This window comes from Mustelus asterias, chromosome 14, assembly GCF_964213995.1.
Source record: "Mustelus asterias chromosome 14, sMusAst1.hap1.1, whole genome shotgun sequence".
In the NCBI taxonomy this organism is placed as follows: Eukaryota; Metazoa; Chordata; class Chondrichthyes; order Carcharhiniformes; family Triakidae; genus Mustelus; species Mustelus asterias.
Window position 1 is genome coordinate 30,698,111 of NC_135814.1, and position 26,305 is coordinate 30,724,415.

The 26,305-nt window shown below is 43.3% G+C and overlaps 1 protein-coding gene across 1 annotated transcript in view; it reads right to left on the reverse strand.

The window, feature by feature from the left end:
* The window catches only part of thsd7ba (thrombospondin, type I, domain containing 7Ba), a 624,788-nt gene that overhangs the window by 125,858 nt on the left and 472,625 nt on the right, over positions 1–26,305 (reverse strand). Inside the window, 2 exon segments of the mRNA XM_078229305.1 lie at positions 12,725–12,878; positions 16,595–16,728. Coding sequence (XP_078085431.1) covers positions 12,725–12,878; positions 16,595–16,728 — 288 coding nt within the window.

The window sequence follows — 26,305 nt, forward strand, 5'->3', positions numbered from 1 at the left end:
AAATTGCGTTGTATGTAACTTAAAATGTTAATGTATTGCCTTGCACAGTTATTAGCTAAAATACTTTAACTCAAGTCTTAACTCTGCAAGAATGAAATGGTAGTTTTTAAAAGTTTCCTTTGTGCTGCGGTTGCTAATGCGATCAAAAGCTTGAGTTACTTTCTTCACACTTCAGGAAGTGGTTCTTACTCACTCATTTTCCCAATTGGTTGTTGTGACACCACACCCAGTTATTACTAACGCTCAAAGGAAATGGTTTGAACCACATGCCATGCCTTCTGTTCATTTGACACAAAGTGGTGCTGCTGTACAATACTTTACCTTAAAGGATGAGCAAACTTGGGGCCCTGCTGTCATTTCTCTTTCAAAAACCATTATAAATAAATCATTGAACAGAGTCAAAAGTATCCTGGTAAGAAAATCTATTGACATATTTTGCTTTCTGCTGCTCTATCTCACTGTGATACGAACAAAATTCTTTCCAATATCTTTGAGTGAGTTTTGCAGAAGAAGAATGGGACTCAGAGATATTGGCCACGATTCTCCATTAAAAACCTAAGTTCTGCCACCAGTGGGAAACCGGAGTGTTTCCTGTTGGCACTGGCAGCGTTTGCCAGGTGGGATTCAACCATCTTTTGTTGGGGAAAAAGTCCCCAACAGGAAACATACCGACCAGCTCAACTTCACAGAGGTCAGGGCGCCATCTTTAAAGGGTGCGCCAATCTCAGAGTTCAATGACGCCTCACCCCCATGGAAATGGGCGAAGGGAGGATGCCCAAAACTTCACCACCAAGGGGCAACATACCTCTACCACTAAATGAGTCATCCCCACTCCCATACCACACAGGCATGAGGGTTAACCAACAACCCTCTAACCAAGTTGGAGGCCCCCCCCCCCCCCCCAAGGTAGAGGCCTCATCCACCCACCCCCAGTCAGAGGCCTTACTCCACTCCCTCCACCACAAGAAAGACACTCGGATATGGGGTCATCAAAGGCCCTGCCCACCTTAGGCCCTCATTCAGGCTCCATCCCTTCTGGCCCCACTCCTTCAGGCTCCATCCTTTGACAGTGCCACCCAGACAATGCTCCTTGCCATCCTAGCACTGCCATCCTGACACTGACACCCCGGCAGTGAAGTGCTACTAATATCAGGATGGCAGGGGACTTTGTCTGGGTGGCAGCAGCAGTGGTGCCAGCCTTTGCTATGGCTGCAAGTTGCCTTCAATGCAGGCATGCTATTCTGACATGAGAGGTTGAAGAAGACCCACTATGGGAAAAAATCAGCCAAGGTCTTCAGGACAAAGAACAAGCCTCCTTAAAATCTATTATAGTTAGAAGCAACAGCTGCTGACGCTTGCGATCAAAGAGAAAGTCTGTTTAAAAAAAACTGTGGTTAGAAAAGTGGAATCACTTCAGATTTAATCAATCTTGAAGGGAAACAAAATCGAACAAAGCTATTGCCTGCTGTGAAATAGCTGGGAACTGTCAATCAGGAGGCTACTTAAAGATACTGGAGCATGAAATTGAACGTCAACAAAGCATTTAGGCTTTTCAGCATGACCAGAGACTTGAAAAGAAACTGCAGTGTTAAGAAAATGGAACCAGGTTGAACAGAGATGTTGAAAAGTAGAAGAATGTCAGGGCTAATGAGGTGTGAAATGATTGTATCAGCAGTGCAGGCCTTTATCTCCTCTGGGGCTATGAGTCAAAAAGCTTTTAGCAGCTAAGTGCACCATCTGTTCCTTATGTAAACAATCCCATTTACTTCCCATTTTGATGTGGTTTGGGCTGTAGTCAAACAGCCTCTTAAAACTCAATTGAGTGGAAGTATAAAACCAAATCCCCATGGAACAAGTGAAACTGACATCTCCTGTCAATCAAGGCAGTTCAGACAGGCCAGGCAGAAGCTGTAGCTCATTCAAAGAGGGATCTCCCTAAACTGGATGTTCCTGTCAATCAAATAATCTTCAAAATAGCTGCAGCTTATGAGAGAAAGCAAGAGGAATCCCCTGAGTGAAACTAACATATCCTGTCAATCAGAGTGCTGTAAAGGGGTTTGGTCACACTGGGGCTTGGGAAAGAGCAAGAGAATCCCCCCAGTGAAACTGATATCTGTTATCAATCACAGTACTTCAAAGGGGTTGGCCATGCTTGGGGCTTCTGAAATTAACCAAGGGCAATCCCTTCTGTAAAACGCAGTGCTGCTGTGATTTTGAAGGATGCTATGTGTTTAGGGGCATGGATATTCATGTGACCTAGCCACTTCAAATGTTTTGCAGAATGCAGTCAGCAAAAAACATTTTTAACAGAAAGTTGCATGAAATCACCATGCTAAGAGTGATGTCCACATTTCCCAGCACAAGGGGAAGTCTAGCTATGAGACCCCTATCCCAGGAAGAGTCCAGAGATTAAGCTGTTCCCCCAAGCCCACCCAACCCTCTGGCATCTGCTGGACATCCTGCTCCGGGGTGGGGAGGATGGTTGCATACCAGAGTAACTACATGGAAATGATTATTCATGCATATTCATTGGGTTGCTGCCACGCTCTGGGCGAGAAATTAATCAGGGCTAGCGGAGTGGGGTGGACGATTTTGCAAAGGGTTTAGTGCCCGGTGAAGATCCCATTATGGCCCTCACACCCGATTCAATGGGCCATCAGGAATCACGCTTGCACCTAACGGCTCCAGAGATTCACCGCCATTAACAGATAACCACCTAGTTTTAATTCCTGTTAATGTTGCATTCTAAATGAGATTAAAGTGAAAGAATGACATTTTATGGAATCAGTGCTTCATTCAGTTCTGAAGTCTTAGCTGAGAGTCTGGACGATTTTGAGTGGGGCAGGGAGGGGAGAGGGCGCTTGGACAGTGCTGGCCCAGAGTGTGTCAGATGTGGAGGTTGCTGAAGAGATTTTTTTGCCATCATTGTGTGTGTGTGTTGTGAAACAAGGACTGGTTTAAGCTTAAACCAGCAGGGAATGAGAACACATCAGTGCAGATTGGGGATTGGTGCTGTGAACAATAATTCCACGGAGGAAGGCTCACTCTAAAAATAGAACTTCTGTTGAATTTGTAAACTTTGTTTTGTGAATTATTTTGATTTTTGGTGAAGTTTAGGACACTTTACTATATTAAGGATGCAATCTAAATGCATGCCATTGTTACTTTTCATTGGCACTGTTGATCTTTTGAAATTGTGGCTCGTCACTGGTTAATTAAATATTGAAATATTTATTCCAACATTAGGAACAGAGCGTAATAAGTCCAATAATTATAGATCCATCCAATCGAAAACACCAGAAGCTATTTGGAAGAGTCTCTGTTAACAACCAAGACGTGCTATATCTACGTATCCTATATTCTTTCTGTGTCCAATTATCTATATGCTTCGGCATCCATTCCAGACCCAGGCTCAATTATTTTCCTTGGCCTGTCTTAGGTTTCTCTAGCCCATTTATCTTTCATTCTCATTCCATTTCTCAACACTCAATTGTGCCTCTTTTAATTTCTGGGTACTTACTCACTCAAATATTACTCAATTATTACTCCTCTTCATTCCTATTCTCCTCTCACTGTTCTCAGTTTGAATCCTCTTTGCATAAACCCATAGCTATTCTTTGGTCATCTTTTGGAACATTCAGAGGCACTCATTGAACCACTCTCCATTTACTTCCTATAGGCTGCAACATCTTCCTCCCCTCTCTGACATCTCCACCCAGGCATCCCCTTGTCAATCTCCTTCCCATTCTGTTCACCCCACTTAACTTGCTCTATTGGACCCTACCAGCAGATCAATCAATGATCCTTCACACATCTCACTCCAGATTGTCATTCTGGACCCTTGTTGTGGGTATTTGAATTGGAACGGTGACCCTGTCTGAAACCTGTCTTACTTGTTCCTTGCCAAAGCCAATTATCTGACCTCTCTAAATTGTCACTGTGATGCTACAACCATAGAGTCACAACTTGTTTTCTCTTCTACCCCTTTAGTATTTTGTCTCCTTTTAAGCACCTCACCATCTCCCACTTTTCTCAGATTTCTTTAAAATATTCCTTTCCAAACCAACTTCACAACCCAAAACTGATCTAAATGGTAGAGAAAGCCTCTCCTCTATTCCTTCCAAAATTTTGCATCAAACACTCTTAGTAATTGAAGCTCCTTCGAATTCACTTTGAATTTTGTCTATATCTCACCCTCAATATAAATTCTGTAAACCATGTTCACAGCCTTGTCACCTTCCAGGAACTGGATTCATAATGAGTCCATCACAGATCTCTTTCCTCTTTCCCACATCACCCATATCTCCCAATTCTTTTTGAATCCTATTTTCTCCTGAGTCCACCCCTGAAACATGCGTATGTCAAACTCCCAAACGCCACCATAGTTTATATTTAAAATAAACTTTGAGATGGACATATGCAAGACAAAGACCAAAATAACAAATTGCAGGGGAAAAAAATCTCTTCTTAAAGGAAGATAAATGATCCTGTCGAAAATGCACTGGAAATCATTCCTGACAAACAAAGAAATAGAACAGCAGTGGGAAACATTTAAAATCGTGGATCAATAAGAGTCCAGGAAAAATGTATCCCACTAAAAGGTAAGAAGAAGCTAGCCATTAAACTCAATGAAACTAAAGCAAAAAAACATGCACTAAGTACATAGGCAACTAGGGAGAGGATGACAAAGAAGGAAAAAGGAGAAAAATAAAGAAAAATTCGGAAGACAATGGGAAACAATGAAACTGAGTTAACAGGAAATATAAAAATGAAATAAAAAAGTACTCTAAAAACACATAAAACCGAAAGAAAAATCATGACAGCACTACAAAGTGATATCCATGGTAAATCTACAGGTAACGGTAGCAAAACGTCAGAAATAATTACTTTACCTCGATATTTTCTGGGTGACAAACATGGCAGACATGAAGATATTAGAAAAAGAGGACAAAACATATATAAAGACATTTAAGATAGAATGGAGGAAGATAAGTGATAAACAAATTAGATAGAATAAAACCCCTTCTCCAGGTGTATTGCCAGAGACAAATCAGCTTAATAAGAGCGGTAAAAAAATAATAGAATTTTTACTCAATGTTGTTACAAAGACATCTCGAAACTGAAGGTCTGATAAAGAGGAGTCAGCATGGATTCCAAAATAGAAGGTCATGTATGACCACCCTTGTTGAATCCTTTGAAGAAGTACCATAAAGAGTAGGTAAAGGTAATGCAATATTTGGAGAAGTGTGATAACATAAGGAAGATATTAATACACTTGCAGAATGAGCTTGTAATTAGTTATATGTTAGTATAGTATTATATTTCAGTTGTATATTTTGCTCAGAATAATGGAAGCCACATCATTCTTGAAAAATATATTTCTGAATGGGATCGATGAACAGAGGAGTCAGAGTGCAGATACACAATTAGCAATAGTAGCAACTCATGTTAACAAGGCCATACAAAAGCAAATAAATCAATGGGGTTCATTTCTGGATGGAGTTATTTGAAAACTAGAGAGGTTACATTCAATTAGTATCAAACATTTATTAGCCCACATTTGGAGTACTGTGAACATTTTTCTTTGTCATATTATAAAAGGGATATTGATGCATTGGAGAAGGTGCAAAAATATTTACAAGAGCGATGGTAGAACTAAGAGATCACGCCTCTAAGGGAAGATTGAACAAGTTGGTGCTCTTCCTTCAAGCAAAGTCAGAGGAGTGACCTTGAGATCTTTAAGATTACGAAAGGGTTTGACAGGGTAGACACAGAGAAGATGTTTCTATATTCATGCCAGATCAGAAGTAGGGGTGCTAAATGTACAATAGTCACTAATAAATCCAATAACAAATTCAGGAAAACTTATTTACCCACAGAGTGATTAGAATGTGGAACTCACTATCACATGTAGTAGTCATTGAGGCAAATAGCATAGACAAATTCAAGGTGAAGCTAGATAAGATTATGAGGGACAAAGGAGCACAAGGACATGTAGGTCGGGGCGGGGGGTGGAAAAAGGGTAGCACATAAATAAACATTATTCTATAAATATGTTGGTTAAAGACTTGGGGTTGGGGGATATAGCATAAGGGTGTTCTGCAAAACAGTGGTTAATGTGGGACTGGATAACAGTACCACATTACGATATTGAGAGATCCGTGACAGTAGACAGGAGGCAAGAGTGAAATGGAGAAACACAAGTGGAAGTCAGCATGATGTTACCTCCTGGACTGGACTATATTTTGTATTTACATCTATAATTATGTTACCAAAAAACACTTGTGATGTTCAACCTTTCAAGTCTCTGAACCTCATTGTGAGATTTACTGAACAAACCCCTCCAAAATTCTCTATTCCTCTAACTGTGGCCTTTGGTGCATCCATCTCCCTTCAATGTACCTTTGGATTCCTGAGCCTCTTTAAGATCCGATGTAAAACCCACCTCTCTGATCATTTATTTAGTTATCTGTCGATTAACTTCGAAGACTTGGGCCGAAACTCTCTCACCTCGTCCGCCCCGGAATCGGGGCCAGAGAGGTTCCCAGAATGGAAACCTCTGTTGGCCTTGGGCGGGATTTTATGACGTCAACCGAGCGAGGCTGTAAAATCCCGCCCTATTGGTGTCTTTTCTTGTTTCATGTCCCAAAGAAACACCTTAGGTCATTTTTTTCTAAGTTCAAGATACCAGGTAGATAGTTGCAAGTTGATTTTATTAACTTGAACTGCCTTCTTTAAACGTCACACTTTTAATTTTAATTGTTTTCTGTTATAATCCTGTTCTTTATCAGTCTAAACACCATGATCACGAGTGACATCTTAATTTGGTCACTTTGTGGGAAATTGTTCCATATTTTGCGAGGAAATAAAGATACAGCTCCAGGAGACTATTTGGGAAGTTTCTTTTTCTAGATGTTGCTATGTTGAAAGCAAGACAGTACGTCATTAACTATGTGATAGGGATTGAATGAATGACATGCTCTTATTAAAAGTTGTTAAATGTGCTAGGTAGTTATTTTTGTCTTTGACCTGAGTAGACTTTAATTAGAATTAACAACTGAAAAGTAATTTCCTTAAAATTTCAAATGATAGCTCTTTGATATTAACAAGGCTGCGAAGCAGCAGTGCAATCTGTTGGTGTATCAGACTTTGAACTGTGTCTGCTGCAACACGGAAGTAGAAGTGACTGCTCCTTCTGACTAAGGTTAACTCATTAAGGCAGATGGGGCTGCGTAATTAAGCACAGCAATCAACAGTTACCTAAAGCAATCTGTTACTCTCTGGGAAGGTACAAATGGCAAACAGCCCGTAATTAAAAAGACAATGGAATTCAACGGTATTTAAAACTGCTCCAGTCAGCTGCTCACATTATATTTACATATTGGTATTTAGTGGCTTCGAGCTACGATTTGCAGAACTGCAGAGGGAAACTGAACTTATCATAATAAGTCGCTTAAGCAACGACTTGCCTTAGAAACCATTAAAAAGCTACAGCAGCTCGTGGTTACCCGCTAATTACTTTTTTCCCCTGTTTAGGAAGGAGCTAAAATGTCAAGCTTGGAATAAATAACATTGTTTTAAATGAATTGCATTTTTGCAATATAGAGGCTTAATTATTTTGGGGGACTCACAAAGCAGATTTCAGCATTTTCACCTCAGTTTTCCAGTCCAATTGCAAATCCGAATCTTAAAAGTGAACTCAGCAGTGTAATGTTGCTACTGTAATGGTTTCAATATTCAGCTTAAATAACTTAAAATGAATGACAAAGAAAGGAGACGATTCCATCAAATGCCAACATCTCCAGTTCTCACTTAAAAGGAACATTTAATCACCAATGATGTGACACGATTTTTTTTAAAGTTTAATCATCGTTGGCAAAGTCAGCATTTATTGCTCATCCCCTTGAGAAAGCAAATTTAAATTTCTAAAGTCAAGGAGTGAACCTCCTGGCCGTTCATGCTGGCAGGATCTTCCAGTTCCGCTGACAGTAAACACCTACCATGGGATTCATGGAGGCGAGGGGCCATTCAACAGAAAACCCCATCGATAATGGCGGGACCAGAGGATCCATGTCGCTGGACAATGGCGTGCTGTCTCCCACCGCCACGAAGCATGCGACAGGTTGCACTGTAAATCCTGCCCATAGTTAGAGCACATTTTGTGCAACCAGATTTTTGTTGTTTTATTCGTCGATTAATATTTTTCAATGGTATAACTACATCTGAGATGGGAACCTGATGGCAGATTCATATTGGACTAATTCAAAGCAGGGAATGGGTACAGAAAATTTGCAAGTGACTCTGAAGAAGCAATGGTTAAAAAGTGTACAGCGAAGGAATTTGGCAGTGTCAAAATGTATCCATTTGAATACAAAGAGTACAGCAAACAAAGCCAAAGAGCTGGGGGCACAGACAGACACATGGCAGCTTGATACAATTGCTATATTTGAAACTTGGCTTAAAGAGAAGAAAAGCAGCACCTCAACATTTCTGGACATATTCAGACAGGACAGCTGATGTCGCCAGAACGTTAGCTGAGTTTCTGCATTAATAATCTATTGATTAATGGTGGGGGTGCAGAAGGGTCTAAAAATGGTGGGGCTGCAGAAGGGTCAGGTGGACTCAAAATGTTAATTGTGTTTATCTCTCCACAGGGGAAGCGATGGCCTAGTGGTATTATCAATAGACTGTTAATGCAGAAACGTAGCTAATGTTCTGGGGACCCAGGTACGAATGCCGCCATGGCAGATGGTGGAATTTGAATTCAATAAAAAAAATACCTGGAATTAAGAATCTACTGATGACCATGAAACCACTCTTGATTGTTGGAAAAAAACCATCTGGTTCACTAATATCCTTTAGGGAAGTAAATCTGCCGTCGTTACTTGGTTTGGCCTATACGTGATTCCAGAGCCACAGCATGTGGTTGACTCTCAACTGCCCAATGAACAAGGGCAACTAGGGATTGGCAATAAATGCTGGCCAGCCAACGATGCCCATGTCCCACAAATGAATAAGAAAAAAGATGCTGCCAGACCGGCTGAGTTTATCCAGCCTTTTCTGTTTTTATTTCAGCTTTCCAGTATCTGCAGTATTTTGCGGGGTATTATTAGTTAAAGAATTAATTACAGATGTGAGGAAGGATGAATCATCGAATGACGCCATATGGATTGAGCTCAGGAATAAAAAAGAGTTGATGATGATATTAGGAGTGTTCTATAGATCTGCAAAAAGTGAGCTTTGATTTGATTTATTATTGTCACATGTATTGATATACAGTGAAAAGTATTGTTTCTTGTGCTATACAGACAAAGCATACCATACATAGAGAAGGAAAGGAGAGAGTGCAGAATGTAATGTTACGGTCATAGCTAGGGTGTAGAGAAAGATCAACTTAATGCAAGGTAGGTCTATTCAAAAGAGGGAAATATCAGAAAAATTTGTCGGTAAATTTCCAAGTATAAAACCAATAAATAGGGCAATAGGGCAAGAGTAGTTGAGCACTTCAACTAGCCTAATATTAACAGGGATACACACAATGTGAAAGCCACAGAGGGTACAAAACACTTGAACTGTATTCTGGAGATGTTTCTTAGCCAGATTAGATTAGAGATCTACTCTTTGGAAATGAAGCTGGGCAAGTGGATGTAGTAACAGTGGATGACCGTTTAGTAGATAGTGACCATATATCAGTTAGATTTAGCGTCATAATGGAAAATGATTAAGATTTTTTAAAAATGTATTCATAGGATGTGGACATCGCTGGCTGGACCAGCATTTATTGCCCATCCCTAATTGCCCTTGAGAAGGTGGTGGTGAGTTGCCTTCTTGAATTGTACTCAACCATAATCTGAACCACAGAGCCCAGCATATTCCCAACTCTACCTTAACATCAAGCCAAGGCATCAACACTGGTTCAATGAAGAGTACAGGAAGGCATACCAAGAGCAGCACCAGGTATATCTAAAAATGAAATGTCAGCCTGAGTAAATTACAACACAAGACTACTTGCATTCCAAACAGCATAAGCAGCAAGTAATAGACCGAAGTAAGCGATTTCAGAACCAACAGATCAGATCTAGGCTCTGTGGTTCTGCCACATCCAGCCGTGAATGGTGCTGGACAATTAAATAACTCACTGGACTGGAGGAGGAGGTTCCACAAATATTGCCTCAATGATGGGGGGAGCTCAGACATAAGTGCAAAGGATAAGGCATTTTAAAAATTCATTTGTGGTTCATGGGTGTTGCTGGCTCACCAGCATTTATACCCATCCCTAGTTGCCTAAGGGCAGTGAGAGTCATGCACATTGCTGTGGCTCTGGAATCATATGTAGGCCAAACCAGGTAAGGGTGACAGATTTCCTTCCCTAAAGGACATTAGTGAGCTAGATGGGTTTTTCCGACAATGGATGCAGCCATTCTAGTTAAAGAGGAGGAGTGTGAAATACTAGATACACAATAAGCATAGTTAGAGAGGAAATACTGGAGGAACTGACATCCTTGAAGGTGGATAAATAACCAGGGCCAGATGGATTGTATACCAGACTGTTCAAAAAAGCCATAGATCAAATAGCAGATACTCTGATAATCCTTTTCAAATCCTCACTAGATACAGATAAGGGGCCAGAGGATTGGGGTCTGCAAAGATTGTATCATTATTTAAAAAGAGTGCGCGAGACAGGCCAAATAATTATAGAACAATCAGTCTGACTTTGGTAGTGGGAAAATTATTTGAATTAATTCTGAGAGTCAGGATAAACTGTCACTTAGAAAGGGGTGGATTAACCATGTATAGTCATCAGCATGGCTTTGTTGGGGAAAAGTTGTGTTTTACTAATTTCACACTCCTCCTCTTTAACTAAATTTTTTGAGGAAGTAACAAGGAGGATTGATGAGGGTAGTGCAGTTGATATTATCCACATGGATTTTATCCACATACATTTGACAAGGTCCCACATGGCAGGTTAGTCAGAAAAATAAATGCCGATGGGATACAGATGAATGTGGTGAGTTGGATGCAGAATTGGCTCAATCATTGGCAACAAAGGGTAAACGGTCGATGAATGTTTCTGCAAATGCTAAATGGTTTCTAGTGGTGTTTCACAGGGCTCAGTAGTGGCTCCCTTGCTGTTATTATATGTATTAATGATTTGGTCTTAAATGAGGTGGTATGGTAGGGACATTTGCAGATGACGCAAAAACTGGGCGCATAGTCGATAGTGAAAAGGATATCTGTCAACTCCAGAGTGATATTAATGGTTTGGTGGAGTAGATGGAATTCAATCCAGACAGGTGTGACCATTTGGAGACGGCAAACGTAGCAAGGGAATGCTCAATAAATGGGTTGATATTTGAAGTGTAGAGGAAGTGAAAGACCTTGGAGTGCATGTCCACAGACCCCTGAATGTAGCAGAACAGGTGGATAAGGTAGTAAAGAAAGAAAATGGGACTCTCTGCTTTATTGGATGAGGTATTGGAAACAAAAGCAGGGATGTAATGATGGAACTGTATAAAACACTGGTTAAGCCACAGCTGGAATTTTGTGTACAGTTCTGCTCACCACATTACAGGAAGGGCACAACAGATCTGGAGAAACTACAGAGGAAACTTCTAAGAATGTTGCCAGGGCTTGAAAATTACAGCTATGAGGAAAGATTAGATATGCTGGGGTTGTTCTCCTCAGAACACAGGAGGCCAAAGGGTGACCTGATTGAGGTGCACAAAATTATGTGGGCCAAGATAAAATCGACTGGGATGCCCTGATTCCTTGAGCAGAGAGGTCAATTACCAGGGGGCATAAATTTAAAGTTTATTTATTAGTGTCACAAGTAGGCTTACATTAACACTGCAATGAAGTTACTGTGAAAATCTCCAACTCGTCACACTCCAGCGCCTCTTCAGGTACGCTAAGGAAGAATTTAACATGGCCAATGCACCTAACTAGCACGTCTTCCAGACTGTGGGAGGAAACTGGCGCAGCCGGAGGAAACCCACGCAGACAAGGGGAGAATGTGCAGACTCCACTCAGACAGTGACTCAAGCCGGAATCGAACCCTGGCGCTGTGAGGTAGCAGTGCCACCGTGCCGCCCAGGATAATTGGAAAATCTTTTTCACCCGGAGGGTGCTGGTTGTCTGGAATTCACTGTCTGGTTTGCTGGTGGCGACAAAAACACTCAATTTAATCAATAGGTACCTGGATCTGCATCTAAAGTGCTGCAACCTATAAGGCTCTGGACCAGGTGCCGGAAGGTGGGATTAGATGGGGGTTTTTTTACTTTTTCTTTCTTAGCCTCTTTCTGTGCTGTAACTTTTCTATGTTGCAACGGTACACCCAATTTGGATTTGTCACATTAACAGCAGCATCCAACAATTGGACAAGAAAAGGAATGCTGTTTCAGGGATTCTATAGTAAAACAATTCATCAGATTGACTGCTATCCAGTTATTTTGCTTTAGGTATGACCTGGTATCTATGCTGCACATCCTGAGGTGACGGCTTATTCAGGTGCAAATTGTTTAACTGGACTATACACAGTATATGCACACAATATATTTACAATTAATTTGACAGCATCTATTTCAGCTAGTGGCACCGTGACCAAATGTTCCTTGCACTGAAAATCTGACTGATTTCAATTTTGGGAACACATTCTAAGTACATGAATGACGGTCATGTGATTTTTTTTCTAAATTTATCAAACGCATTCTAAACAAATACCCACTTTTGGACAAATACTCCAATGGCCCCAGTCAGACATCACACAGTCATTTGGACAGGGGAGGGAACACTGGCGGGCTCCAACTGGCATCTCATCGTAATCACACAATGCATCATCCACATTTTCTCCAGGCCCATCAGCTGTGTTATTCACACATCTAGGGAGACAAAAAAAAACAAGCATCTATTATTGTGAAAAGTAGCCGAGCTTTCCAACCAGCATGAGATATGTGAAATGGAGCACACTCCTGTTGCTGGGGCGCCGTCGGATGTTTTACCATTTCTATATTGCAGTCATTTCTCATCCGTCACCGTAAAGTTGAATAGCTCGCAGAGCAATTGGAGCTTTGCAGCTCTGACTTTCAAAATGGAAAAGGACCGCAGGAGTCCGTAATCTCATCAGGATCGCTGGTGAGACACAAAGCCATCATCCGAGTTGGAGTGCACTGCGTCCTGCAAACAGCTTTGGAGTTTGGCATTGCTGAGGAAGTGGCCCAGCTGCCACTGGAGAAGTGTCATCATGATCTACAACAGGATCTTCAACTGTCTGCTGTCAGGAGCAGCAGAGCACATCTTGTCAATTGTCTCTTCTGTATAATGTGGTCGAGTTCTGACACAAGTGCCTGAGTTTCTTCCTCTCTCTGCTACCGCCAAATAAAGGAGTATTACATTAACCCACTATCTATCCTGCAACATGACAACATTGCCCTGCAATACTGCATCAATCATCATCACCTGATTGAAGAAGTCAGAACCAACATTCAATAGATACTTGGCTTTATAATTCTAATATTTCATAACATCAATAAATGCGGTTCAGAAAAACTGGTTACAGGATAACTAAAACTGATCCATTGCTTTCGATACCTACTCGAAACGACCATACTTGGTTAGCTTCAGAGAAAGAGAGAAAGGATGAAAGACAGGTCAAATAACTCAGCCAATTTACAACAGTACCAGGGAATTACCAAGGCTAAACACTGGCATCAAGTTTGGATAATGGGCACAAAAAGAAGCAATAAGAAAGCTGGACATGGATCAGGGAGTCAGTGCAATGGAATCAGCATCAGATTATGTCAGTGCAGAAGTAGATTCTGAAGGAGAGGGGACTCTCGGAGGTAGACTTACAATGAAACATACAATGCTGCAGCCCGGGTCCATAGTGTGGGAGCCCCAGTCAGAGCATGGTAGCTCCAAATTTGCGTGGTTTTCAGGGAGCAATAGGGCCACTCGACCAGAGGCCAGGGCTGAGAATGGAGGGCGAGGGGGAGGCCAGAAATCAAGGATGAGAGCAGAGGACAGGGCAGGCCAGATAAAGCTAGCAGTAGCAACCAGGCAGCCAACCAGGAGCATACATAGACATCGAGGCTTGAGGCCCAGCCACCCAAGCGAGAAGTGAGCAGTCCAGAGGTGTAACCCCAGCTCCAAACACACACACAGCATCATGGACGCTGGGTGGGCAGGGGCTGCTGCTCATTAACACCACCTTGTTTCCCATGAGTTTGGGGTTGGAAGTGGAGGGCACATTTCCCATGCATTGATCAGAAAAATGGTTTCATTAGATCGATCTGTGCAGTCACCATTCCCTTGAATCAGTACACCATTCCCGCTCCCTTCCCCCACTTCCTCACTTTGAATCAGCTGACAAACTTTATCAAACAGCACAAAAAATAAAATCTAACTTTAAAAAAAGCCTAAAATTGGGAAATACCACATTTGAAATCAATTCGTCCAATAGTTGGGCGAACAAATAATAACCAGGAGATGATGAATAATCGTCCTGGTATCTCACAACCCTCAGCTTTATAAATGTAACACCGTTACAAAGAATATTCAACACTATTTTACATTTTTACATATTTTCTTCAAACACATTATTAGCTAATTGGAGTGGCTGTGGATTTCTTTAATGTAAGCGATTGTAGACAGACATTTCTCCATTACAGAAATATGCCACTGGACATGTCCTGGCTGAATTTACAATGCACTAAACCAGTGGCTCTGATTGTTGTACAGGACAATGGAGCTGCCCGATCCCAGCACCAAGGTCAGTCATCAAACATTCACCTTTCTCCAGATGGGTTTTGTTCAATGATTTGTCCACATACAACCTCTCCACATCTCCCTGTTTCTGCCCCAGTCTTTCAAATTGGACCATTTTTTAAATATAAAAATCTTACGTTGTTTCCATTTTCTGAACCGCACAATGGATCATTGCTATTGGCCAACACACCTCCAAGATCTAAAAGTGTGAGGACACAGATTTTATCTCGCCGTCCTATCACATTAATTGATGCATTCTCATGTGGAACTGCGGTGGCATGATGGCATAGTGATGCCTTACAGTGCCAGGGACCTGGGTTCAGTTCCCGGCTTGGGTCATTCACAGTAACTTCATTGCAGTGTTAATGTAAGCCTACTTGTGACTAATAAATAAACTTCACAAACTGAGAGAAATTTTGGGATATTGAGTGTAGAGTGCAGCAGCCAAAGGGACCATCAGAGCTATGAATAGATCAGACAATGTTACTGGGTTGTAGTGGCGAATTGTTTGAAAAGGCACTGCTTTCAGCATGAGGAGTGTATATCTGGATGGGAGCGACTGGAAAGGATAATTTTGTAGTTAAAAGTCTGACCTGACTACATTTTGAAAACCAAGCTCTGCTTTGAAAATTCATTCACTCCAAAGCAACCAGAGACCGGGGCTGAGAATGAGGGTGGGGGCTGAGCAACCCGACCGGCGAGGGTGAGAGCAGAGATCAGGCCAGATAGCCAACAGCAGCAGCCACCCCAATCGCTGGCCTCCCTCCCTCTGTCACTCAGCCCAAAGTGCAGAGTGGCAGTGGGATCCCCCCACCCATCGCCCCATATGGCCCTGCCCCCATTAGACCCTGTCCCCATCAGACCCTGTCCCCATCAGGCCCTGCCCCCCTTGCACTGCCCTATGCTTGGTGGGCAGCGCCAAGGTGCCCCCTGGACATTGGCACTTTGCCCCTTGGGCACTGCTATGGGGCCCAGGCTGGCACTGGCAAGTTGCTAATGCCCAGAAGCCACCCCCCCCCCCCCCAGGTGCCCGACCCTCTGGGGGGCCCTGATTGCACCCCCGTCACTCCAGCGAGATCAGGCCACCAGCTCCCCGAAAGTGGGATGGCTACTGTAAACCCCGCTGGAGTGAAACACTCCTGGTGGCGGGAGAGGTGAGAGGCTCACAGCCCGGAGACTTCAGACCCGGCCTGCTAGTACACCTAAATTTCAAGTTACATAAATCATGTGGCACCGTGCCAATTTCCGTCAAATCTGGGAGTCGTGCTTGGGGCTGGACGCCCAGCGGGGAGCGCGCAGATCGGCCGCCGCCCTAAATCTCCCGGCCCGCTGTGCTTAAAAGAATCAGCGCTGCAGGATTGGTGAATCACCCCAAAATCTTTGAAAGTAAGATGAAAATAAGATCCTTTGATAAACTTACTACCTTTTTGGAATGTTGAAACTTTTGTACATGAGAAGATAAAATGTATTTATTCAATACAATATTTAAAAGGAATGGACACACAGCATGTGCTTGTAACCAGAATTTGAATAATGCATGTTATTACACTAGTTCACAGACCCAAGATGATATTTGAATCAAAAAGGATCAAAGCTGCTTAGGATGGAATGCTCTCACATCTCTTATTATTGAAACTCACTCGCCTATTGCTCCAAGAATCTGATTAAAAGAAGCCACAACAAATAATTTGAATGCAGTACAAAGATAGAGACCCTTTTTGTACCTTCAAAAATGCTGTTTATTCTAACAAAACAAGAACCAGAATACTGTATTGGGAGTTCAAATCAAAAGAGCACTTAAAATTCTTCAATTTAAGTTTCCTCTACTCACCTCACTTTTCGAGTCTGTACACCTTCACCACAACTGTGTATCGACTCTCTGTTGTTGATTCTGCAAACAGACCAAGGTTCACCTATCCAGCTATATTGACTGCAATCTCTGTAACAGGGAATTCTGTCATACACCTGAGAATCAAATCAACAAAAATAACTCAATTACAATCTTCTGAATTGTGGTGCAGGGGTACATGGAGATGATTATATGTATATCAAATTCAAAATTTAATGTTCCACCACACTGTTACCATGGAAAATAACATTATTATTATATAAGAATAAATATTTATTTATTGTTATTATTTCATTAGCTCTACAAAGTCATTAACGCATTGCAAGGTAACAGTTTCTGCAATTAGTACCCATAATGATTGTAGTGTTAGGCAGATGCAACGCAGTGCTGTAAATTAATACACATGAGACACAAAATGTAGATAACACTGTACTTCTTAAAGATATTATACATTTCTTTTCTATTTGTCTAATCCTGAGACTTAAGAAAGTAGTTACAGAAACCCTGTGAGGAATTTACCGTTGCCCCGATCCCTGGAGGTGGGATCGGAGACAGAGAAAAGGTGCAGGATGGATATTCTGCTGCCTTCCCGCTTCCCTCTGATCAAGTCTGGGGTAGGAAGGCTCAAGGATGGCCTTCCCATCCAGAGACCAATTGAGGCCCTTAAGAGGGCGACTTAAGTGCTTCATCCTGCTGCTGCTAGTCTTCAACAAGTGGCAGGCAGAGACAGGAATGCCCTGGCCAGTAGACCTGGACTCTCGCAGATTCGCCCTTTCTGGCCCGGACCTTGGTGCCCGATAAAGGCACCAACAGGAATGGAAGGACCCAGACATCCCTCTGACCTTCAATTCAATTGCTTTCTCCTGCAGGTGCCCCACACCCAACCCCCTAAACACCCTACCATTGCCCTCATCAGGGGCTACCAGTCTGGACCCAGAGAATCTGCTCACTCACAATTTTCCTGGGCCTCCAGTGTCAACCCCTGGGGTAGGCCATACTGCAGTACCAGCAGTGGCCACCGCTGTTGGTGCTGCTGCCAATATGGGAGAGATGCTGGGGAAAAAATCCTCTTGCAAGCCTCAGCAAGCCCAACAAGTGCCCGATTAAGGCTAAATCCCATCAAACATCCTGAAATGGCCATGGTGATGTTGCCACCTTTGTTCCAGCTGGTGGATGGGACCCCAAACACAACCACCAAACTTTACCCACTATTTAATCTGGAAGGAAAAAAGAGGGCATGGTCTTAAAATTGATGCCAGGCCACTGAAGAATACAATCCTGAAGTTCTTTTTCACATAATGGATATGGGAAACCTCACATACTGTCCCCCAAAAACTGTTCATGATGGGTCACTTGCAAAGTTTAAAGTTGCGATTGGTAGGTTTAGACATGTAAGGATACCAGGAGATATTGAGCAAAACCATGTTAATGTTCCTGAGGTACAGCTTGATCATCATCAAACCTACCGACAAAACAGGCTCAAACAAGCTTAAATATTGTTTGTAGAAAGAGAATATGAAGATTGTAACATAATATGAGGAATCAGAATATTATCTATTATTTCTGGAATTAAGAATCTACTGATGACCATGAAACCATTGTCAATTGGTTGGAAAAATCCACCTGGTTCACTACTGTTCTTTAGGGAAGGAAATCTGCCATCCTTACCTGGTCTGGCCTACATGTGACTCCAGAGCCACAGCAATGTGGTTGACTCTCAACTGCCCTCGAACAACTAGGGATGGGCAATAAATGTTGGCCAGCCAGTGATGCCCATGTTCCATGAATGAATAAAGAAAAAATGTACAGGGGGCGATTCTCCCATCTCCTAATGGGATGGGGCCTGATGGGGCAGTCAGTGGGGATGGGAAGTCCCACTGCCACTCTGCAGGCAGGATCGGTGGGGGAAGTAGGGAGACCAGCGATTGGGGTGGGGTGGGTGTGGGGTCAGCCTGGGGGGGGCGGGACTGCAGCGTGGGGATTCGGGGGGGGGGGGGAATTGAAGATCGGGACAGACTGGGACGGGGGGGTTTGGGTCTGGCCTGGGACTAGTTGGGGGGCTAGCGATCGGACCCGGATGTGCGGGGGGGGGAGTCGGATGGTCAGCATTGCGGGATCGTGAGGCTGGCCAGCGATCCAGCTGGCTAACAATCGGGAGGCCGGCAGGGTGGGGCTACTGCGCATGTGCCGACTCGGCGCTGACAGATCAGCGCATGCACAATGGCCCACTCAACACTATGCTGCCTACCTCTCCCGTGAGAACAGGCCCCGCCCATTGATTTTTAACGATATTCATGCTCGCGACCTCTGCAGTGTACAAAGTATGGGAGATTCTTCTCTGAACTCCCAATGAAAAAACCAGTGTGAATTACTCCAGTTTTCACGCGAATTCGACACTTCAAATATTTTTGGGAGAATTCTGGCCACAGTCTTTAAAATGTGTACATTATAACATTATATTATATTGGGGAGTAGGTACAGAGGAGATGTCAGGGGTAAGTTTTTCACTTAGAGGGTGGTGGGTGAGTGGAATCGGCTGCCGTCAGTGGTGGTGGAGGCAAACTCGATAGGGTCTTTTAAGAGACTTCTGGATGAGTACATGGGACTTAATAGGATTGAGGGTTATAGGTAAGCCTATATATAAGCCTAGGTAGGTAGGGACATGACCGGCGCAACTTGTGGGCCGAAGGGCCTGTTTGTGCTGTATTTTTTCTATGTTCTATGTTCTATATGTAGGAAAGAAAATTAAATGATTTTTAAGTATATCAGATCCACGGCAGACGAGTCAGTCTAAATCCTAAAATGACTTCTGCATGACCAGCTTCTCCACTATTCAAACTTATGAACGTATAACCAGCTCAGAGAATGAAAAGGGAAAGAGTTTGGTTGAGGAAATAATATTTGCCATGGCACTGGAAAAGCTCCTTGCTTTTTTTTGATATATTGCCATGGGATCAAGAATGTCCAACCAAACAAGTAGAACAGATGGATCGTGCAAATGTTTCAGATGCCAGCCAAAGGACAGCACCTCTGAAAATGAGACACTCCCACAATACTAAACTGTCATATGTGGCTTATGTGCTCAGCAGCTGTTAGAAGCATTGAGTCATCCTGACACTGAAATGCAGAGCATTTTTCATTTATTAGAAGTAGAACTTAACTGCGCTTTCCATTTGAATTCACAGTTCAAATTAAAATAATGGCCAAGAGGCTGCCTGGTGGTGCAGCACACTGGTACATTGATGCATTGCACCATATAATTGAATGATACCCAGCCTCCTATCCTAAAAGGAAAAGTCAAAGGACAGTTCAAAGTATCACAAATTGTCAGCATGCTAGAAAGCGGCAGCATTCTTATTCTGGTAACAAGTCAATGCTGAAGCACTATTAGATACGTAAAGAAGAGCCAAGTAACCTAAACCATCAGTTGAAGTTAGCTATATCTGGATAGCTAAAAGTCATAGGGTCAGATTTTCGCCATCAAGGCAGGAAGCTCGAACTGGGACATTTCTTGACTCGATAGGTCCATCTCCCATCTCCAAATAAATAGCCTCTAAATGCACTATTTTCACTCTGAGGGGGTGGGGATAGGATCGAGTTGGGCCCACCGATCCCAGAAGTAGTTTGGATATGGCCGAGGAAATGGGGGAGTGTCGAGATCAGATGGTTAGAATGCCAGCTGCAGTTCTCTGGGACCTTACCCCAGTTGTATTGAAAGCTGTTAAGCCCTCTAACCCACCTCCGTCTATACCCCAGCCACTCCACAAGCCACCTCCGTGCCTCATTTAGAGAAACGGATGCCTGGCTATCTGTTTCTGTTGATACAGTTCACAGATGGTCTCATTATGCAAGTTTGGTTGAGCTCCAAGACTCGCTAATGGATTTGCTCAGCAAGGGGTCTATTTTCACAGGTGGAAATGGAGGCCAGGATTTTCCGCACCCATTCACGCCTGGCGAGTTTGGTGATGGAAGCAAAAAATATCACGAGAATTGCAAAGCCACGTTATACCTGGTAAGCAGACCTTTCAGGGGAGCTCTGCTGAGTGCACAACTCAGCGGGGAGAGGGTTGTGCCTGGGCACTACCTAGGCACCAGCCTTGGCACTACCCAGGGACCTGCCTGGACACTGCCCCTGGCACCTCCTGGACACTTCCCTCGCACTGCCCCCTTGCACTGCCCAGCAGGCTACGTACAGTTCATTTCTCCACTGAGGGGATGTGAACATGTGTCCTTGAGAGGCTGGCCCAACTCCACGAAAACTGCAGGGTGGTATGAGATGCCTACCCTGTAATGGAGCCGGCCAGGTCAGGAGTCAGCCCGTACCTTTACCCCGTGCAAAAATTGCCTGCACTGGGAATACGGGCAGGGATCCTGGAATCAGCTCCAACCCGTCATTTATAAAGGTCTCTGGAGATGGCCCAACTCTGTGAAAATCCAGCCCATGATATTTAACTGCAGCATGCCCGAACAGGACAGAACTGATGGACCCAGTCGTCTTTATCCTTTCTCGAAGCTCTTTTGTTTGTGAGTAAGCATTAAATGCACAAAATGTGGCTCTGCTATGTCTAGTGTGCACAGTGGCCAAATGACTTCAATTATTGAATGGATTGTGCAGGAAAGATTTTAACACCAAAATAATTTGAAAAGCAAGCCTTTCTCAATATCATAAACTTTGAAATATGCTGTAGTTATATAAATTCTAGTCTGCAGGATTTAGTACCAGACGGTGACACAGAATTATGGTGACAAATGTGCATTGTGAAAGGAACTTGTATGCAGCACTTAGTACTGAATGAATAAATCTGAATCAATTGAAAAAGGGTGTTTATCTTTCCTGTAAAAATTGTTTCCCCAAAATGCTGGTAAAAATGAAAAACACTTCTATAAAGTGAACTTCAAGTTGGTTGGCTGTTTCTTTTCATCTGGTTAGATACTCCATTGAGAACAAATCATGGACCACTTTATTAACAGCAGCAATGAATACTCTTTGCAAATTATTAGTCTTGATTGCAAGTAAAAGGTCATTAGATAACTGTATGGGGGGAAATATCTGATTGGTCAATAACATACATCTTTACAGGAAAGAAATTATCACATTTGAATTCTGGTAATAATGAAGCTCTGTCAGTGGAATGAGTGCAGAATTAATGGTAGCGCTTAACAATTCGCTGTCCTTTTGATTACCCGCTCATCACGCTGTCAGAGACACACCGGTTATTACAAGAACTTGATCGTACTGTAGGCTTCAATGAACATTTTTCAGATCGCATTAAAACTGTGCACTGATCAGAATGCAGATTACACACTGCTGCCACATAAAATGTATCGCAAGGTATCAGCAACTATCAATCCTCCCAAACACCAAAAAAACTGAACAGTATAATTTGGAGGAAAATCACAGAAACACTGGTCTCAATGGAGGGTGATTCTCACATTCAGCTGCACTGATTTTTTAGCGATGGGAGATTACAGCGGGGCTGGATTAGCCCGGCCCCGATAGCGTCTCTCCACGCCAGATTTCAGACGTCATCAACTCTGCATCTGAATTATTTAAATTATTTAATACAATTAGGGGCCTGGGACTGAAATCTCTGGGCCCACTAGCCCATCGCCCCATCAGGAGTGTTTCACTCCAGCGGGGTTTAGAGTAGCTCCCCACTTTCGGGAAGGGGGAGTAATCGGGGCCTCCAGAGGGTCGGGCGCCGGAAGGGGGTGCCCTCTTGGCATTGGCACCTTTGGCAGTGCCAGCCTGATCTCCTGGCACTGCCCAAGGGGCACCTTGGCACTGCCCATCGGGCATGGGGCAGTGACAAAGGGGGCAGGGTCTAGGGGGCAGGACCTGATGGGGTGGGGCCTGATGGGGCAATTGGTGGGGGTGTCCCGTGGGGGAGGGAGGAAGGCCAATGATCGGGGCTGGCCATGGAGGGGGGGCGGGGGAGGAGGTCAGCCTGCTGGGGGGTTCGGGGCTATAGTGGGGGGGGGGGGGGGGGGGGTAAAGATTGAGGCGGGCCGGGAGGGGGGGAATTCGAGGCTGGCCCAGGAACATTCAGGGGGGCCAACAATCGGGCCGTGGGGAGGTGAGAGGGCCAGCGTTGCAGAGATTGTGGGGCTGACTAGCAGTTGAGCTGGCCAGCGATCAGGAGGCCAGTATTTGTATAACTCAGGTTCCTTGCACAGTAATTGATATTTTTGAGAGAATGAAATGGACTCAATTCAGTGCAGCAGCAGATCATTACAAGTACATTTCCTATGTCAAAGAAAAAGGACTCGCATAGCAACAGATAAATAAATTAAGCATAAGTTTTAGAAAATAAGGGTGCTTATCCTTTTGCTTTTTTACGGTTATCAGCATCTTCTATCTGTAGCAAGGTTCAACGATGATTATCATTGCGAGGCGGCCATCCCAAATTCTGGAGAAAGGGCCATCCAATCTTAGAGCCAATACCATGAAGACTGTAGCAGAAACATAAGGTGGCACATTCAGCTGAACAGCTGGAATCTCAGAGCAGCACATTGTTCTGCTTGTCTGGCCAAGGTAATAGGGATTCCACAGGCAAAGGATTATTGCTTCCACATTTTTAGGTTGATTTTGGAATGGTAATCAATTCCTTGGATTCCTTCTTAAACAGTCTCACATGTGACCCATGATGGCATGGATGCCTGCTTTTTTACAAGCATAAATACAAAACGCAACACTGCTGGCAATATCGGGCAGGTACCATTGAGTGCAGAAATCTCGACTGATATGTCCGCAGAGTGATATCAGAATGAAAGATGACAAGCAGGACAAATGCCATCTAACCCATCAGAGTTTAACATGGGAGTGATCAAGGCTTAGACACTTGGCAGAAATAGGTTCTGGCCAATTTTCAGTCGTCCACTCTGAGAACACCAGCCTTCCATCCTCAGATACTGTGAGGTGAATTTTCCCATTCCACCTGCCACGGGAATCGTAGCGGGCGAGGGGCAGACCATGCAAAATGTCCGTTGACCTTGGGTGGGATTTTCTGGTTTCAGGGCACACGTGGCTGGAAAATCCCGCCCTGTATGTGGGTGAGGTGTATGCTAGGGTGTGTTTGTGTGTATATTTGTGTGTTCATCGTTAATTTATGTCATTCACTACCTTAAACAAACACGCAGTGCACCACTGATGCACAGAGGCAACAGTGGGTGCCATTTACAAGATGCACTGCGCCAATTCCTCAACCAGTCTTTGATAACATTTTCCTAACGTATGGGGATTTTATGGCCTCGCTCATCCCGAAACCATAAAATCCTGCCCAAGATCAATGGACCTTCCCATTGTCTGCACCTCCCCCGCTCTGATTCCCATGGGGGGAGGGGTGGTAAAATTCTGGCCATGCCGTCTGCCAGCTAGAAGACCAAGTGTAGCAGCTGTGTGGGTACGCCATCAGCTGCAGGTTTGCCTTCCAAGTTACTCACCATCCTGACTTGGAACTATGTCGCCATTTCTTCACTGTTGCTGGATTAAATTGCTGGAACTCCCTAATAGCAGTGTGGGTGCAACTACATCACATGGACTGTAGAAATTCAAGGAGACAACTCGCCACCACCTTCTCAAGGTCAATTACAGATGTGCAATAAACACTGGCCTTGCCAGTAGACACTTGCATCCCAGAGAACGAACAGAAAAGCCACGGGTCTGAGGATTAAATGCTATTTGGGTACTATAAATTCAATTAACATGTCAGTAAATCATTTGCTTTAGTAGACTGGACTAAAAAGATCAGTTTCATCAGTTTTGCAGGGAGGGAAAATCCAATTAACTTTAATCAGCTTAGACATTCCCAATCATGATGTGCATTTGGTGTGTCTGAAGGCACACTCCAACCTCATCTCACTTTCCAGCCACAACCAAAGCTCTAAGGTTGATTCTCTTCCAATATCTATTATGCAGTAAGTGATTATCAATGTGTGCTGCTTCCAGAGAGGTACTTTGAAATTTATATTAGAAAACTGCGAATAGTAAATATCACATTTACCATCAGGTCAGCGACAGATGCTGGATCATGTTTGTAATGTTTAATAATAAATCATGTTTCTCAGAATAGGAAGATCATTCATTATGTATGTAAAATTCTATCAATGAAACCAAAAAAAAAAGCACCATGGCAAGTATGAATTTAGTCTGTTGGCATCAATCCTGGTTCAGTTATAATTTATACCCTGGGTGACATAACGATTGAGCAATATGAAAATATGCAGTCCTACTTATGCTGTTGGTTAATTTAATTGGTGTCCACTGGCAACATGCATTTACTGTGAGTTAAATTGATATCATCATTACTTGGACAAACAAATCAGAGCAATTCAGTGTGAAAATTACAGACCTTCAGAAAATGACTTCCCTGTCGTCAATATTACAACTGATGATAATAATTTTAAGCCAAATCACATTCCCAGAAACTTAAGCATCAGTAGCATGCTCCACCCTCAGTTTTGCCCCTGGATAAAATGTTTAGGACAGCGTTTCCCAAGTTGGGTTCCCCATAGAACCCTCCGGTTCTGTGCCACTCATCCAGGGGTTCTGCAGCAGCTTCGGCCATTTTGAAAAAATGTTGTCCATCCAGCTTGTCAAATCAGAGGCAACTTTCACACTGCATTGGCTTTTGATAGGCATGCTAGTCAGCCTATCAACAGCCAATGTACTGAGCAGCTCTCTCTGATTGGATGAGCCGTAAATACCAACAAAGTAAATTTAAATTCACAGTCAAAGATGAAGCAAAGGTGACCAGATAGCGGAGAAAGATAGTTTGCATCTAAGGGTCAGGAGAAGCCAGGACTGGGTCCAGAGAGGCCGGGGCAGGCGATCTTGGGGAGTATGAGAGAACGGGTAGGAGAGGCAAGGGGTGGGAGAGGCTGCAAAAGGCCATGGGGCAGGACAGGCTATGGGGCGGATGGGCCAGGAGAGGTTGGGTTGGAGAAGCTGCGAGAGGCTGGGGGGGAGAAGCGGGGAGGGGAATCAGGATCAGAGGGACAGACAGGTGTATGTGTAAGAGAGAGGTGTGAAGGCATGTGTATGTGTGTATGTATTTGTGTGTGTGTGTGAGAGAGAAAGAGAGGTGTGAGAGTGCGCGTGTATGAGAGAGAAATGTAGAAGTGTGAATGTGTGCCTGAGAAATGTAATAGTGTGAATGTATTTGTGTGTGTGAGAGAAGTGTTTGGGTGTATGAGATGTGTAAGTGTATGTGGGGCTGTGAGTTAGTGAGAGGGAAAGAGATGTGTGTGTTTGTGTGTGTGTGTGAGAGAGCAGGAGAGCTGCAGGAGTGTGAATGTGCACATGAGAGAGAGAAAGAGATGTAACAGTGTGTGTCTGTTTGTCTGATATGAGAATCCAGCTCCCCAGCAGAACTTCCAATATTAAATAAATTGGTAAGCAAAAGATCAGCATCACTCCTCCCATTAAAAATGACAAAAGGAAGGCAAGCTTAAGTACATGTTGAATAAGAAAACATTTTAATTAAAATAAATGTTTACATTTAAGAAATAGGAAAGACTTTTATAAATTTGTTTTTGTATGTTTGTACTATTGTGCAATGACAATCTTTCTTTATGGTTTAACTCTTCAACATAATAAGAACGTTTCTTAGGATTTCCATTAGTACTCTTGGGAAGTCAAAAGGGTTCTCTGGCTGGCAAAGTTTGGGAAACCCTGGTTTAGGACATAACATC